At 39.1% G+C, this 16361-nt stretch overlaps 1 protein-coding gene across 1 annotated transcript in view; it reads right to left on the bottom strand.

Annotated features, from left to right (window-relative positions):
- Window positions 1–932: 932 nt before the first annotated feature.
- Window positions 933–16361, bottom strand: part of ATL3 (atlastin GTPase 3) — a 57340-nt gene continuing 41911 nt past the window's right edge. The window contains exons 6-13 of the mRNA XM_019645523.1: window positions 15029–15085; window positions 14040–14132; window positions 13270–13408; window positions 6540–6667; window positions 5865–5921; window positions 4542–4613; window positions 3742–4173; window positions 933–2962 (exon numbers count right to left, since the gene is read on the bottom strand). Coding sequence (XP_019501068.1) covers window positions 2876–2962; window positions 3742–4173; window positions 4542–4613; window positions 5865–5921; window positions 6540–6667; window positions 13270–13408; window positions 14040–14132; window positions 15029–15085 — 1065 coding nt within the window. The 3' untranslated portion in view covers window positions 933–2875. The remainder of the gene's footprint in view (window positions 2963–3741; window positions 4174–4541; window positions 4614–5864; window positions 5922–6539; window positions 6668–13269; window positions 13409–14039; window positions 14133–15028; window positions 15086–16361) is intronic.

The raw sequence follows: 16361 nt of genomic DNA, 5'->3' as shown, positions 1-16361 counted from the left end.
TACCCATATACTATCAGGAATGTGCAAATAAAAACCACTGTGTGGAAAGGCCAGCCAGCAGTGGCAGAGCAACAACACTACACAAACATAGTCTGAACTCCTACGTAATGTCCCTGACCCACAAATTAAAGGCTGAGGGAAGTTAAGAGATAAAAGACATTCTTTTCAACCTGGTTATAAATCTCCCTCGGACTATTTAAGCCAACAATGAGAATGCATCTTTTATTGAAAAAGCCATTATAAAAATCATCAGTTTACTGTTAAAAGAGAAAAGAGGCCAAAGAAAACTCCTAAGAATCTTGACTGAGAAAACTTTATAAACACTTGCCAGAGCCAGAATAAGTTAACCAATAAACACAAAAAATATATAAGGCTTCCCCAGGGTAATTAAGTCAAGTTATTCCTTTAAGATCAAAACAGGGATGATGAATTTAAACAGTAAATAAATCCTAAGATTTCATTAGATCACACATTATCATTTTCTTATTTTAAAAAATCTAATACTTCAGTATTAAAATAAGTTTTAGACACATCATCCTTTTCTCGCCATTAAAAGTAGGACCATTCTAGATAATTATTCTAAAATCTATGTGCTTCTGGAATGCATTAAAAGCTAAATATCTCAACGTCTGTGAGGCTTTTTTATTTTTTTTATTTTTTTTTAGCAAAAAGTAAAACATGCAAATAGTAGATTTATTAAACCCAACTTTATCTGGGGAATATAATCAATAATGTTGTAAATATTTCTTAGGGGGCCAGATGGACCCATGTCTTGTGGGGGAGACCACTTCATAGTCGGTGTAGAGGACTGACCACCGCACTGTATTTCTGAAGTTGATGTTGAATAATATTGTATGTCAACTATAATTATATATACATATAGACACGGGACATGGAGTAGAGAGTGGGAATGGAGTCGATGGAATTTTAATAGATAAGCATGATATCAGGGGAGGAGGGCAATAAATGGGGAGAAGGGGGTTGTTACTTTGTGAGGGTGAAAAAGATAACTATTGCATTGTTCTGTACACCTGAAACTAACAATAAAAAGGAAAAAAATAAAAATAAAATAAAAAAATAAACCCAACTTGAGCAATTTCGTTCTGGCAAAACATCATCCAGCACACTGATATTATCAATCTGAACTCTAGTGATTTTCTGGTTTGTTTGTTTTTAATTAACATCTATAAGGCCGTTAGCTAATAAGTATGAACCTTCAGGAAGATGAGAGGCCACCTGAAAATGCCACTCAATTTTCAAAATTAAGCTTTCAACTTAACAGTCAAAGCTAGCATCACAATCTACAAGTAAATAGATTTTATAACAATTTAAAATTTTTCTAAAATTTAACAGCAAGTAAATAATATAGCAAGAACTTCAGGGCAAGATGGTATGTAAATATGAAAACAACACAAAATCCTTGGAATTAATTCAGGACTTATAAAAAAAATTCTTTGATAGAGTTTACATGCTAGAAGAGACTTTCTTTTTTCCACATTCCATTCATACTTCATATATACACAATTTATTCAGATTTTGCCTAAGCCTTCCTATATCCCTCCTACAACAAAAATTATCTTAAGAATTAAGGCTCACATACCCAAATGTTTATATAAATACTTGCAGGCAAATTTTAAGAAGTTTTAAAATCCACAATAATTCCTCATTATAAATCAAAGGAAAAGGCAACCAACAGATAAAATTTTTTTATCACACAATCAAGATAAATAAAAAAGAACTCTTAGATACTTCTAGATATTGTCCATATTTGGGTGGGTCTTTGGTCCTTACTAAACCAAAGCTATATTTTAAAGCTACCAGACAGGTCAAGTCAAGTTAAATAAAGGAAGGCTCACTAAATAAGACACATAGTTTTAGTTTCATTATTAAAAATATTAGTGCATAGGACAATGCAAATAAACATTTTGAATAAAGACCTGATTTACTGCTAAGCCACGTGACACTGGACATTAAATAAAGGTAGTAATGCTTGGTAATGTCTTTCCTTTAATTCGTAATAAAGTTCTGTTCTTATGCAGGACTCTCAAAAACAAAACCTCAGTGACAATTGTGTGTGAGTTGTGTATAATATATGCATGTAAACCAACAAACAGTGAATCTGACCAAGGCACAAGTTCAAGTGACTTATCAGAGGTCACATGGTTTGTTTAAACACAAGCTTTTTTCTTAAATTTTCAAGCTCATTCCTTTTATTATGAGCCACTCTGGCTTTCGAAGGCATGTTTGCTCTTTTCTGGAAAGAAGCTATGGGAAAATAAAAGCACAAAAAAAAAATTGTTCCAACAAAACTGTGGTAAATGGGATTCTCTAACATAAGATTTTAAAAGTGTAATGACATCATTTTCAGTCTTTAGTTCTGAAGCTTTTGCAAATTTTGTAAACTTTTAAAAAAAGGAATCCTTTTCAACAGAGTAAGGTATAAAAGAACTGACAAATTTCACCCCAAACAGCATCTTTCATGAGGCTGTCCAGTCCCTCCCTCTCATGTTGGCAAACGCACGGACTCAATCTTAAAAGGCACTAAGTGGCACATAAACGACTTAAATCCACATTCCCGTTTTTTCCTTTAGCTTTCCCCCCATAAAGTGCACAAAGCAGAGAGTAATAAGAAAACAGACACAGGCTTGGATCTACATCATCAGCAAGGAAAAGAAATGCTTCCACCAGAAATGGAAGTGTGTTTAAGAATTTGAAACCACAGGAAAGGTCTGTTCATTTACTAGTGCTGTGTTCCAGCTCTTCCCAGACGGTCCCAGATCTGCATTCCTCCGGACCTGGACCTGTGGTCATGGCAGAAACCCAGAGATTGGTAGCGACTGGTCAGGGATTCTTGTTGGATCCTCTTGTTAAGATGCTATTGAGTTTTTTTATCCACCGGGGATCTCCCAGCAATTGCATCCCTCACGGCAGCCTGAGTGGAATTACCAACATGAGAAGTAGCCTGCAAAAGTCCATTGATTCAACATGTAAGTTAATAAAATACAGCACAGCAGCAAGAGAGTAAGTCCTTGGAGATAAAGTTTCAAAAATCTATCTACCTCATCAGTACATTACAGAAACCAGGGGAATGAAAATGCGGTGGCAGAGGAGCCTGTGGCAGCAGCTACCTCCCAGGAGAGTGAGCTGAGCCTCTGTTCTGTGGTTGCGGTGAAGTGGGCTGCTCTCCTGGCTCCAACACACGCTTCTAACTTAACTGATCTGTTCACGCTGCTCAGAAAAAGAAAGCAACCGGAGTCTCAAGGATCTATAAACCTGGAGATATGTCAATGTCAAAAGCCACTGGCTTTTTGGAAGATTTTAAACGAAAAAGACGCCATCCATTAATAGGATTTAAAAGAGAAAATTCTGTTAAGTACATATTTTTCAAAGCTCTTGATTTTCAGTGAAGCAAATTAACCTCAGATGGGGGGAGAGAAGCAGTCAGGAATTGTGTCTGAAGAACGTGTTAAATGTTTCCTGTGGGGAACACAATGTGTCTAAGCTGGAACTTTTTTTGCATTAAAGGGTAGTTGTTAGGCATGAAAACAAAGTATCAAAATTAAATATTAATATCCTAAAGAAGGATAATAAAACAAAATGCCTATCCAGTTAAAACAGAATGGCCAGGGAAAGTTTTTCATGCCTTCTTTCACTAGGAAGCTCTTCCCGATAGAGATATTTTACAACAGAAACACAAGTATCAACTATCAATGCTCAGGCTCCCCAGCTGGCACCACTTACCTGCTCTAATACATACGCTGCGCCAGCATCGATAGCTCCGCCCAGCTCACGATACTGGCCGGAGTACCTGATGTACCCCCAGGTGAGAAGCGCTATTAATAGCAATCCAACTATACAGTTGAACAGCTGGGCCACAACCTCCAGCCCGATAAAGCCAGTGAGGCCCGAGGCTATGTACAAAGCCACGATGCCCGTGAAGAGCACCGCGGGGGTTCGGAAGGTGCTGAAGATGTTCTTGCTACCATTATGCTTGCAGAAGTTCTCATAGAGTTCCTTGATCTCCTCCTCCAGCTCCTGCTGGTAACGAAGGCTAAAATCCTTCCCACCCATCTTCTTGGTCTTCTTAAAATGGTCCAGAGCCCGTTGTCTGAATTCACAGTGTTTCTCTTCTAGAATGTCTGGAGACAAGTAAGGTTTCTCTCCCCCACAAACCTGAAAAGAACAAAGACACAATGCAGTGAAGATCCCTTCAAAAACAAGTGCCAAATAAAATAAGTGAAAAACCTTAGAATACTTTAAGCTATTAGCAATTAACTTTCAAATGATGATGAAGACCAATGAAGTCTGGGTTCACTTCCTCTGAAAAGCACACTTAAATACCAGGGTGACACTGATCAATGAGAGCAGCGACACTGCAAGAAAGCCCGGGTTAGAAATGGCAGTAACTAGGGCCTGAATACAGCTTTGTTGCCTCATCGTCTTAAGACACACTAAACAGGACCAAGTCGGGGCTCTGAAAGTCAGCAGCAATCAATGTCCAGGCTATAGCTATCTCAGAATAAGACAGATGTCCAACATACCTCTTCCATGTTGTTATAATAAACGTCCTTCGCAGAGGCTGCGGCTGCTAAATTGTTGGCTTCCGCAGTGGCCTTTTAAGAAAGGAAAGCATAAGCTATAAATCCTTCCTCTTTTAACGTTCTCCCACAAATAGCCAAGTAAAATTTTCTCACCTTATCCCCCATTCTTCTTTTTTGTTATCCTTCTGCTATTTTTTAGGTTTCCATGGAGCCCAATTTATGAGATAAAATACATCTTTTCTGCCAAATTTTCTGCCAAAAATGTTCTTATATATAAGAATATCATAAATTAAACCTCTGAAAAGTCATTTTTTTGCTTCAATTTTAAATGTTAAAAAAATAGATGTAGGGCCGGCCAGGTGGTGCGTTGCTTAAGAGCTGGCTTGGGATGCCAGAGGGCCCCGGTTCGGATCCCACATATGAGGGCCAGTGACACTGCCCTCACAGCTAAGATGCTGAACAACGGCTCAACCTGGAGCTGGGCTGCCGTGAGTCGCCGAAGACCGCGTAGGCTGCAGCCACTGCTGCAGTGGGTTGCCATGGGCTACCGTGTGTAGCCAGCAGCCAGCGTGAGCGGCCAGCAGCCGCTGTGAGTGGCTGTCCAGAAGCCAGCATCTGATCTGCCTCGCCGGGAAGAGCACAATGATGGTGCCAACTTGGGCCAGTGAAGCAACGTCCTCCACAACTAGACTGAAGAACAAAACGACAGCAACTTGTCTGTTCCCCTTCCCCTAATTCCCCAATTTAAAAAGATGTACGTCAAAAAAGAAGGGAAAACCATTATCTTTACGACTCCAATCTTAAGCTCTAGCATCCTTTGTGAAAATGATTTGCTGCTGAAGGAATAAACTTTTGGCAATAAATGGCCTTATGTACACAGCACATGAAAGTCAGAAATTTTATGTTTTAGCAAACTGACATCTTGAAAATAGCAAAATGTTGAAAATAAAAAACCTGTTTAGTAAACAGTAAATAGATAAGTCAGGATACGTTTTATTTAAGTAGACAACAAATAACAGGAAAGTGACTTGTCTCGCATAACTTGGGATGTTTAACCTGGATATAATAAAAGTGTCTTCACAGAATGTCTGGGAGGAAGACCAGGCCCCGCGAGAGGCCGTTCTGTTTTAACTGGACCACCGTGAATACAGACAAGAAAACTGGAAGGCAGTCACACTGCTGGAAAGTGCTGAAAATGTACCGAACTCAGCAGAATGGGAAAGGGCGGCAACAGTATTCTCTTCTTAAAGGACTCTGCCTACTGTATGTGGGGCAACTCCTGGGATCAAAGGATATCACTTAGAATATCAAAGAACTGTTTACCTGAAGCATGGATTTTGGGTGAGGCAGATCTTCTCCTTGGTAAATTTTAATATATGCCTTAGAATAGAAACATAAAAATGATCATGAAAAATGTCATTCTGTCATATTGAATCATACTTTTAATTTTTAGAAACAGCAACCATATAAACTGCATTTCCCAAATAAAGACCTAGTTCAACATCCAGGAATTAGCAAAAACACAACACACCTTTGAGTGCATGTTAGCATTACTAGTTAACTAAAAATGCTCTCAAGCAGCACGCGCCTACCAAGGCTAGGATGTCCACCAGACTCCCCATGCACGCTGGCCTCACCACTACCTGTGGGCAGTGACCATCGCCCTGAGGCAGTCGTGTCACATCTAGGTGCGGTCTCCTCCTACTCACAGCAACTTCCTAACCACCTCCTGTCCACATCTTCCGTGAGGAACAATCTTCCTTTAGCCACAGTAATTACTCCTCTAAGAGAGTGCAAAGAAGATCCATTTGGTTCTTAGGCTGATACTGCCACCCAGTGCCCATTCCTGGCAGGACACCGAAGTCTGAAAATGCCTCTCACCATCTCCCCCCACAAAACCTTCCCCCAAGCTTTAAAATATTGAAATTCAAGTTAGTTTACAACCTAGACCAGTTTTACCAAAAGTCAAATCTTTTAATAATGAAAACCCATATTTACCTTAAAATACTCCAGCAGCCCCCGACAGGTGACTTTTGAGCCATTGATCTCCTTTTCCATTAAGTTCGCTGGGTTTAATACATACGGGATCAGGATCTGTAACTGCTCTTTGAATTCACCGGCAATATCTGCTCACAGGGCCACGAAGAAGAAAACAATGAGCCAAACAGACTGTTCAACCAAGGTGAGCACAGAACACAATCTTCAGTCTGTCTAGTTGTTTGAACATGTGCTAGTTTAAAGTGAGGGGAGGAGGGGGCGTTCCACACTGTGTGTCTGGCACTTACTGGCTCTGACCAGGTGGCTAACGGACCTCTGTTCTGTCCCTTTATTGTCTCCTTCCCTTCTGCAGTATTAAGTCCCCTCTAGCCCAGAAGAAAATATGCAGACTGTCCTTACCCTGCTTTTCATTCTGGGAGGTTCAGTCGACTCCCTAGTCTTTCAAGAAGTTTCACTTTTTAAAGAATTTCATTGACAAGGTCTTCAAAAAAATAAAGTATCAACCCCTCAAGTTCTCTCAGAACAGGCCCTTGCCACACCCCCAGACCCCCCTTAAAGCCATTAGAAATCACTATTCATCCATTTGCTTTATTTTTGTTTTTTAATGTTTAAAAGAAGTAGAAGCACCTGTTCCTCATGGTATTTACTTTCTAGCGTCTCCTTAGAGAGGCCCTCTGGGCCGCCCCAAAGGGAAAATACTACTATCTCGGAAACTTCTTTGCAGTTCTACAAAGTTCCCACAGAGGGTGCAGGACAGCCATTAAATAGAGCTCTCCCCTCAAGGGGAGAACCACCTGGTCCAACTACGAAGACACAAGGAATCTGATTTATATCATTTAACATCTTCCTATGTTTCCAACTAACTCAAACTATGTGAAATGAAAAGAAAGTGGGTAGGAAACCCACATCAAGGGAGGAACTCTTCAACACTCTTCAAAACTCCCTAACTTGTAAAATTCAGGCGTTCGTATTTATTCTCTCAACAGTTTTTGAGCACCTCTTCGTGGCAGGCATTGTTGTAAGATTTGGGGATAGAGTGGTGAATAAAAGAAAAGTGGTTTCTGAATTTTTCCAATTACAAGTATGACCGTAAAAATCTGTTGAAAAGAACTTCAGGTTAACTTTTATTTCCTTTAGATTATATAGTCCTCTGACAGGAATGACTCGATATTATGACAACGTAAATTCCCAGAAAACACTCAAAACTACTTTTAAAAATCTATAAAGCCCATCATAAGATAATGACAATTAACATTTAAAATAGCCCCCTTCCGGGCCGGCCGAGTGGTGCGATGGTTAAGAACTGGCTTGGGACCCCAGAGGGCCCCGGTTCGGATCCCACATATGAGGGCCAGTGACACTGCCCTCCACAGCTAAGATGCTGAACAACAGCTCAACCTGGAGCTGGGCTGCCCTGAGTCGCTGGCGATGGCGTAGGCTGCAGCCCCTGTGGCAGTGGGTTGCCATGGGCTACCGTGTGTAGCCAGCAGCCAGCGTGAGCGGCCGTCCAGAAGCCAGCGACTGATCTGCCTCGCCTGGGAAGAGCGCAATGATGGTGCCAACTTGGGCCAGTGAAGCAACGTCCTCCACAACTAGACTGAAGAAAAAAAAAATGACAACAACTTGTCTGTTCCCATCCCCCTAATTCCCCAACAAAAATCTTTAAAAAAATAAATAATAGACCCCTTCCTTTTTCAGTAAATTTTTTTCTTTTGAAAAACAAATGTATTCTGTAAATCAAATAATTACTTTCATATTTGTCTTCTATGTAAATTCAAATGTTTAAGTACTAGACTTTCTTATAATACACCAGTGTTATTACATATACAATTGGATGGAATAACAGTTGAAATACAGTACAGGCAGGCAGAAGTTGTTTTAGTTTTCATATTCAATTTGAACAAATAGGAAAGATATTAGTCATAAAGAGAGATGTCAAAAGTATTGGTATCCATATAGAAAAATAGAAAACATCTCTCTTACTCACACATACACAAAAATTAACTCCTAGTTGATTAAACACGAATATGAAAAACAAAACATGTGTGTGTATATTGATACACAGCCATGGCCATTCATTTACATAAGGCTGCTTTTTTGCAACAACAGAAGAGCTGAGTAGTTGTATGACCCACAAAGCCTAAAATATTTACTATCTGGTCCATTACAGAAAAAGTTTGTCAACTCCAGTTCTCGATAATAAGTTGGGTAGTGGGTTCATGATGTTCATTATATGATGTTGCAAATCTTACATATATACTGGGGGTGCCAAAAAATGTATACAAGTGGACACTTTGATCAACGTTGCTCAAGCAGTAGTTCGCAGTTATTAGAATTGTCTGGATGCTAATGGTAACCACTCTGGGCACCTCTTGTAATTGCAGAAGTCAACGTGACTTGTATTCATCTTTTGTTATCAGTATATATGAGTATTACAATTTTAATACAGCTTTCCTTTCTTAAAATGTGTATACAGTTTTTTGGCACCCTCTGTATATTATATGCCTTCATTTTTATATGTAATACTTTTGCATTCTTTTGGATATGTTATAGTACATTTAAAAATGTAATGGGAGCTCATTATTTTCATTTTCTTTTATTTCTTTTATTACTAGTTAGGCCAAACTTTCTCCCATATTTGTCCAACAACTAATTTCCTTTTCAGTGAACTATCTATTAGGGGTCTTTATCTTACAATATAGTCATTCTTCAAGGAATAAATAAATACACTATCCTTATGTGTACTATGATCACTGAAATATTTCCTGTCTTTTTTTTAAATGAGTAAGATTATTACGTATTCAAACCTATTTAGCACTTTTCTTTGACAATTTATTTTATTCATCCTTTTAATTTTAGAGTCCTTCCCCAATTCCAGAAGTCTAATAAAATCAACTTTTCCCCCATGCTTTAATTTTTATAATTTAACTTTTAAATCTATCTAGAATTTATTTATGGCTTATAAGTTTAAATCTACATGAAATTTCTCTCTAAATTCTAACATATACTTCTCATCTCTACTGATTCCCATCCCATCTTAAATAACTGATCAATCATAAGAGCTTTCGACACCCAAAAAAATTCTTTAATGTTTTATCTGTCCTCCCTAAGTACACTGGTACCAATCATCATCTAAATATTCTTAATCCTACAATCTCTTCTGGATGGTGCCAAAGTGTGTCCTACCCCAACATTAAAAAGGGATTAATCTCCATATTACACAGTGATTAGTGGCTTAATATATGACAGAGTTGGGTAAAGTTGGACTATTCAATAAATAGTGTTGGGACAAATGGATAGCCATTCAGAAAATAAGTTGGACCGAAATCAGATAAACTACAACGTAAAAAATGAAACTGCAAATTTTCAAAACAAAAAGTGGGACAAATTCTTTATAACCTTGGAGTGAAAAATTATAACATAATATGCTATTGTATATATTCATATTTGCTTGCATATACTAAAGAAACTGGAAAACTACAAAAATGGGAGCAACTTTTCACTTAACACTTTTTTATCCTTTTGGGGATTTTAAACACATGAATATATGTATTACCTATTCAAAAAAAACTTTTTTATGGTTTCAACTTTCATCACGCTGAAAGACTGAGAGCTTCAAGAATATTTCATACATGGAATTAGCAGGATCCTCACGCCACAGATTGTTATTATACCCAGTTCTATAGACCCTCAGGTATTTCTGTTCCTATGAAGGCTGTACCAAAATATTAGTTTTAGACTCAGAGTAGACAAGAAGTGTCTCATGACAGACAACCTCGATAAAGGCTGCATGAATTTGTATCGACACACTTGCACTTCCTTGATTATTGTGCTGCTACACATATATTTGTATTTCTTCCTTTGGGACTTACCGTTTCGTGTCAGAAAGGAAGATTTTAACCCTATAAATGTGTTTTATAGTTCAATCATGGATGAAGGAAGCAAATGGTGCATAATTACGAGACTAAAGTTTGCTTATACAGAATTTGTTCTCTGTTTTATAAATATAATACATATAAAACGTAGCACACTTAATATATAGTGTGATCAGCATTCATAATCTGTAAATATTCGGTTGTCGGAAAAGTCATGACATATTTGACATATTTTTTCTATGTTTTTCATTGCAAAAATGCGTCACGACTTTTCTGACAACCCAATACGTGTGCTGGGCTGAACAGCATTCCCCACCCTGAAATGCATGTCTATCTGGAACCTCAAAATGTGACCTTATTTGGAAATACAGTCTTTACAGATGCATTTAGTTCAAATAAGGTCATACCAGGTTAGGGTGAGACCGAAATCCAAAGAGTGATGTTCTTATAAAAAGAGAACAAACACAGAGGTACACACGGAGAAGGTGGCCCTGGAGACAGACTACCACGGAGTGATGCAGCTGCAAACCAAGGAATGCCAAGGATTGCCAGCAACCACCGGAAGCCAGGAAGGAAGCAGGTCCCCCCCAGCGCCTCCAGAGGAACCAACTATGTCATGCTGGCACCTCTATTTCTGAATTCTGGTCTCCTGAACTGGTAGCGAATAAATTTCTGTTGTCTTCAGCTACCCAGTTTGTGGAATTTTGTTACAGCAGTCCTAGGAAACTAATATAATACAATGTGCATACCCAAAAGTGATTGCAAATTTCAAAAGTCAGGGTTACAGAACTCTAAGAAGCTCTTTCTCTTTCCTGGAATAGCATGATAAAAATGGATTTTAAAACAGAATGCTTTGGTGCCGGCCGAGTGGATCAGGTGGTTAAGAGCTCGCTCAAAAGTGCAAGCTCTGAGCAACAGCGGTTCAAGTCCCAGCCCGAGCTGAGCTGCCGCTGAGCTGCCAACAGGTGGCAGGATGGCTCACCTAAAAAACAAACCAACGAAAAAAACCAGAATGCTTTGAAATATCAAAATGCTTGAGAATACAGAGCAATGCCATTTTGTATGTTTATGTCCAACAACCTGAGACCACCCTGAGGCAAGAAGAAAGGCTGGCCGTCACTCTAACCCACCCTCCTAAACATCCTCCTTTAACAATTCCACTGGACAACTTCCCTACCAGCAATGAACAAACCAAAGCTTACGTTTGGTAAAAGTATGTCTAATACCAGAGCATTATAACCCTAAAAGAGACATCACCTACACACTCAACTTTGTCTCCACATTCAACTCTGAAAAGTCAATGGCAACTGCTTTTTAGGTAAAAGGTTCTAGCTCCAGTGTTGTCTAAGCAGACTTCTCTCCAAAGCCAGGCCCCAAACTTGGATTTCTGAATTGCCACCTAATAGGCTCTGGAAGTATCCTGTTCAGAAAAGCTGCCAACCACCTGAAAATACCATACATGTGATAAGTAGAAGGTAAATGTAAGCCTCTCAAACTTGGTTAATTTTGCAATATCATGAGCTAGAATGTAAATCTTAAGTTGAACAAGTACATTAACTTTCTGGGACCAACTGAGGCAAGTTCTCCTGGTAACTAAATAGTATATATCCTCTAAATTACTTCCCCAATATAACAGAACAACTTCTGTTTTAGCATAGTGTGGATTTGGACCAAGAAGGCTCTGGATGTGAATCTCTGCCCCACCACCATCTAGCTAAGTATTTTGAGCAAGTTACTTAACTTTCCTAAACCAGTTTCTTCATCTGCACAATAAAGGAAATAATATCAGCTTCATGGAATTACTAAGAGGATTAAGTATGAACATAACTAGCATAGTGTTGGTGCGATGGTCTGAATGTTTGTGTCCCTCCCCCAAATTAATATGTTGAAATCCTAATCCCTAAAGGTGATGGTATGAGTAGGTGAGGCCACTGGGAGGTGATTAGGTCATGAGGGTGGGGCCCTCACGACTGGATTAGTGCTCTCATGAGAGACCCCACAGAGCTCCCTGGCCCCTTGCACCATGTGAGGATACAACCAGAACTCTGAAACCAGGGAGAGAACCCTTACCCCCCTACGCTGCCACACTGATCGTGGACTTCCAGCCTCCAGAACCGTGAGAAATACATTTCTGTTGTTTATGAGCTACCCAGTCTACAGTATTTTGTTATAGCAGCTCAAACAGACTAAAGCAGTTAGGAACACAGCTGCACCTCTAAAAATGGCAACTACTATTATTTATACTTTACAGGAAAGCTGAGAAGCTCAGATAAGTTTGTAAACAAAGTGCTTAGTTTAACACACGGGTAAACTGAGGGCCAGCCATTAAATGATTCAAGGTCTCAATGATTAAGGAACAAAAATAAGATAATGGAACCCAAGAGTCCAACTCTGATTTCTCTAAACTACCATCGAGTCAGTACATCCTGATATTAACACATGACTCAGCATCAGGTTTTGTTATAATCACAAATAAGATGAAAACAATAGCCATGCCATGCATCACACCTTTCTTTGGGAAGTTAATTTTACTTGATACATACCAGCTGACTAATGTTTAGTCTTCCTTTACTTAGCACCTTTATATCTTATAAATGAATAATCGTAATATGCCTCTTAGAAAGACCACTAATGGGTATCATCACCACCATTTCAGATGGAGAAACTAATGTGAATGAATTCTGATGGTCAGAGTAAGACAGGAGCAAATACTGAACGACTCTAAATACTATTCTTTCTAAGAGAACACACTATTTCTCTTAAGTATTCACTAGATTCATAATTGACATTCTCTGGTCATTATTTAATTCCAAGGATCAAATCACATGTTTAAAATAACATCATTTGTAACACACCTTTCAATTTCCCATCAAACTCAGGGCTTGTGGCCACCTGTAGTCCTGGATGTGGCAGGAGGAAACAGGTGACGTTGGAGAAACATGAGTGAATGTGATTTCGGACATTCTGAATTTCTTCATGTTGATGTTCTTTCACCTGCCAACGAAGACCGACAATTTACAAAAGACCATTTGTTTTTCTTCACTAAGAACCACTAGTACAGGACAAAGGAAAGAGGCCCCAACTCAGATGGGTCATAGTGGCCTATGTTTTGTCCAGTGAGAAAACTCAGAGCCCTAAGAAGCAATAAATGCATAAATTTGATTAATCATGGCTTGGATCCTATAGCTGTCGAAGAATAGGTACTAAAGAGTTTCTTCATTTGTGGGCATAAAGGAGAATCTAATCAGACAGTAGTGATTGACAAAGGACTCCTGTGTTTTAATTTTGGAGAAAAGACTAAGCCTGTTTACATGCATCCTAAAACAATTAAGAATTTTAAATAAGAACAACAGAACTAAAGCTCTGAATGGCACATACAGAGCCTGATGTAAAATGGGAAATGGAAATTATAATTACAGCCCAGAGTTCTTCTCTGCAGTCCCTATGCATTATATACCCAGGTTCTTCTATCTAAAACCATAAAAAACATTAGTGTGTGCTAGTATTCATAAGTACTTAACACACTTAATATAATTTTCCATAATCTGCTTTCCATACATAGCTAAGGCAAATGAGTAAGTTATCACCACTTTTAGGTAATTCCTCAGATTATATTTCTCTTTACCTGTAGACGCTTTTCCAAAAATGACATTCCTCCCTGTAGCCCATAGTTGTATTCATAAGGGAAGCTCCAGTCTCGAACCAAAAACATCAGTGTCTATTTTGGAAAAGAGCAGAATATATTTATAATGTTGCATAAATTCATTTTCAAAATAACAATTTAAATACTTCTTTGCACAAGGCCAGCTTCTTTAAAGCGGGCAAGAAAACATTAAGAATTGGTCAATTCTGTGATGTCTTAGAAACCTTATAAACACTAGAAGGACATGTATGGGAATGTGGTAAAGGACAAGAGAGAAAACAAAACTAGTCATAAATCAGATCTACTTTTTTTTTTTTTAATTTTTATTAAGCCACAATTTTGCTATTGAGTTCCTTGTGTGCTTTGAACTCATTGTTTCTTGGGGGCTAATTAGCAAAGGGTGTGAGGAGGCTGTGGCTCCGCACAAGAATAAGGAACACTTCACGAATTTGCTTTTCATCCTTGCGCAGGGGCCATGCTAATCTTCTCTGTATCGTTCCAATTTTAGTATATGCGCTGCCAAAGTGAGCACCAGATCTACTTTTAACATTAGAAGGGAAAAGAAAACTAAATAACAATACTTAAAATTCCCCTAATCTTGCTGTGCATTCTCATCCTCATGAAACAATTAGCTAAAGCAGGAGTTGGCAAACTTTTTGTGTAAAAGGCCAGAGAGTAAATATTTTAGGCTGTGGTAGCAAGCAGCAGCCATGGACAATACAAAGACGTGTAGCTGTGTTCTAATAAAACCTCAGCTATAGACGCTGGCATTGAAATTGCAGATAATTTACACATACCATAAAGTATTATTCCTCTTTTGATTTTTTCAACCACTTAAAAATGTAAAACCCATTCCTAACTCATAGATCATATCAAAATAGGCAGCTGGCCAGGTGTGGCCTGTAAGCTGTAGTTTGCTGACCTCTGAACTAAAACAAAGATATGAATGACATTTATAGCTAACATTCTACCTGGAAGGGTTTCTGGAAAATCTCATCCATTGCCAGGCGACCATATTCTGTGAAGAGCTTTAAAAAAAAAAAAAAGTTATGGTTTATAAGGGAAAATTACTTAAAGTATTTCTGTGTCTTATTCGTTAGCAAAGTATTCATTTAACAGACTATTACTTATATGAAACCAAAGTTCTACAGTTTCAAAAGCCCACAAGAGCCATGAACCTTAAAATAATCTTGGATCTGTCTCATAACCCATATCCCAATTCATCACGGAATCCAGAATCCAGCCACTCACAACTTCCATGTGACTTAGAACATTTCAATAGTGTCCTAACTTGTCTCCCTGCCTGCACACCCTCCCCCACTATTCTCAACACAGCAGCCAGTGGCTCCGTTATCAATCAGGTGAGTTAGAGCACATTCTGCTCCTGCTCAAAACCCTCCAGCTTCATTCAGTATAAAAGCCAGTCCTTAGAGAGTGACCCCGCCACACCGTCTTCCTTGCTGATCCTGAAATGGGCTGGGCACACTACTGCCTCAGGGCCCTTGTTCTGACTCTCCTCCTGCCTGTACTGTTCTTCCCCCAAATATCTGTGCAATCAGGTCTCTCACTTCTTAAGGTCTTCACTCAAATGGCTCTTTCTCAATGAGGCTTTCCATGGCCTTCTACCTAAAAAGATTACAATTCTCCACACACTATTTCCTACTCATGTCCCTTTACGTTTTCTCCCTCACATGTCTCACTATCTAACATACTGGACCTTTACTTGTCTTGATTAGCGTCTGTCCTCACTACCAGCACTGGAACTCCATGAGAACAGGAAGGCTGGTCTGGGCACCACTGCACCCCAGCAGCAAGAAGAGTTCTGACCCACAGTACACATGCCATTCAAACGACCGAATGAATGAGTTCTTTAAGGTTAGGATTTACACATACATGTACGTCTATTTCCTCATGACACCTCACTAAAAGCATAACAAAATGAAGTTTAAAAGTTTTAAACTCACAGGATAAAAAGGATGAGATCATATAACAGCAGAGAAGAGTTGTCAAAAGCACTCTGGAAGGAAAACAGACAAACGAGAGCTGTCTGGGGTTTTGGCTTTCTCTGCCCTGCTAAGACATGTGCAAGAGGCAGGAGCCACCAAGAAATGAGCAGGTTCTCTGAGCAGAATCCCAGAAAGGCTCAGTAATAGGAAGATCCAGTTGCCTTGAAGGAGCGGGTGAGGGCGGTAACTAAAGAAATGGTTCAGTCTTTGGAGAGAGCACCTGACACTCCCAGGTCCTGCTCCCTCCCCCAGCTCCAATGCTCTTCCTGCCCCCACAGAAGACGGGAAGTGTGCTATC

Source organism: Hipposideros armiger, unplaced genomic scaffold, assembly GCF_001890085.2.
Source record: "Hipposideros armiger isolate ML-2016 unplaced genomic scaffold, ASM189008v1 scaffold_93, whole genome shotgun sequence".
NCBI classification, from domain to species: domain Eukaryota; kingdom Metazoa; phylum Chordata; class Mammalia; order Chiroptera; family Hipposideridae; genus Hipposideros; species Hipposideros armiger.
This window is presented reverse-complemented; position numbering and strand designations above follow the sequence as displayed.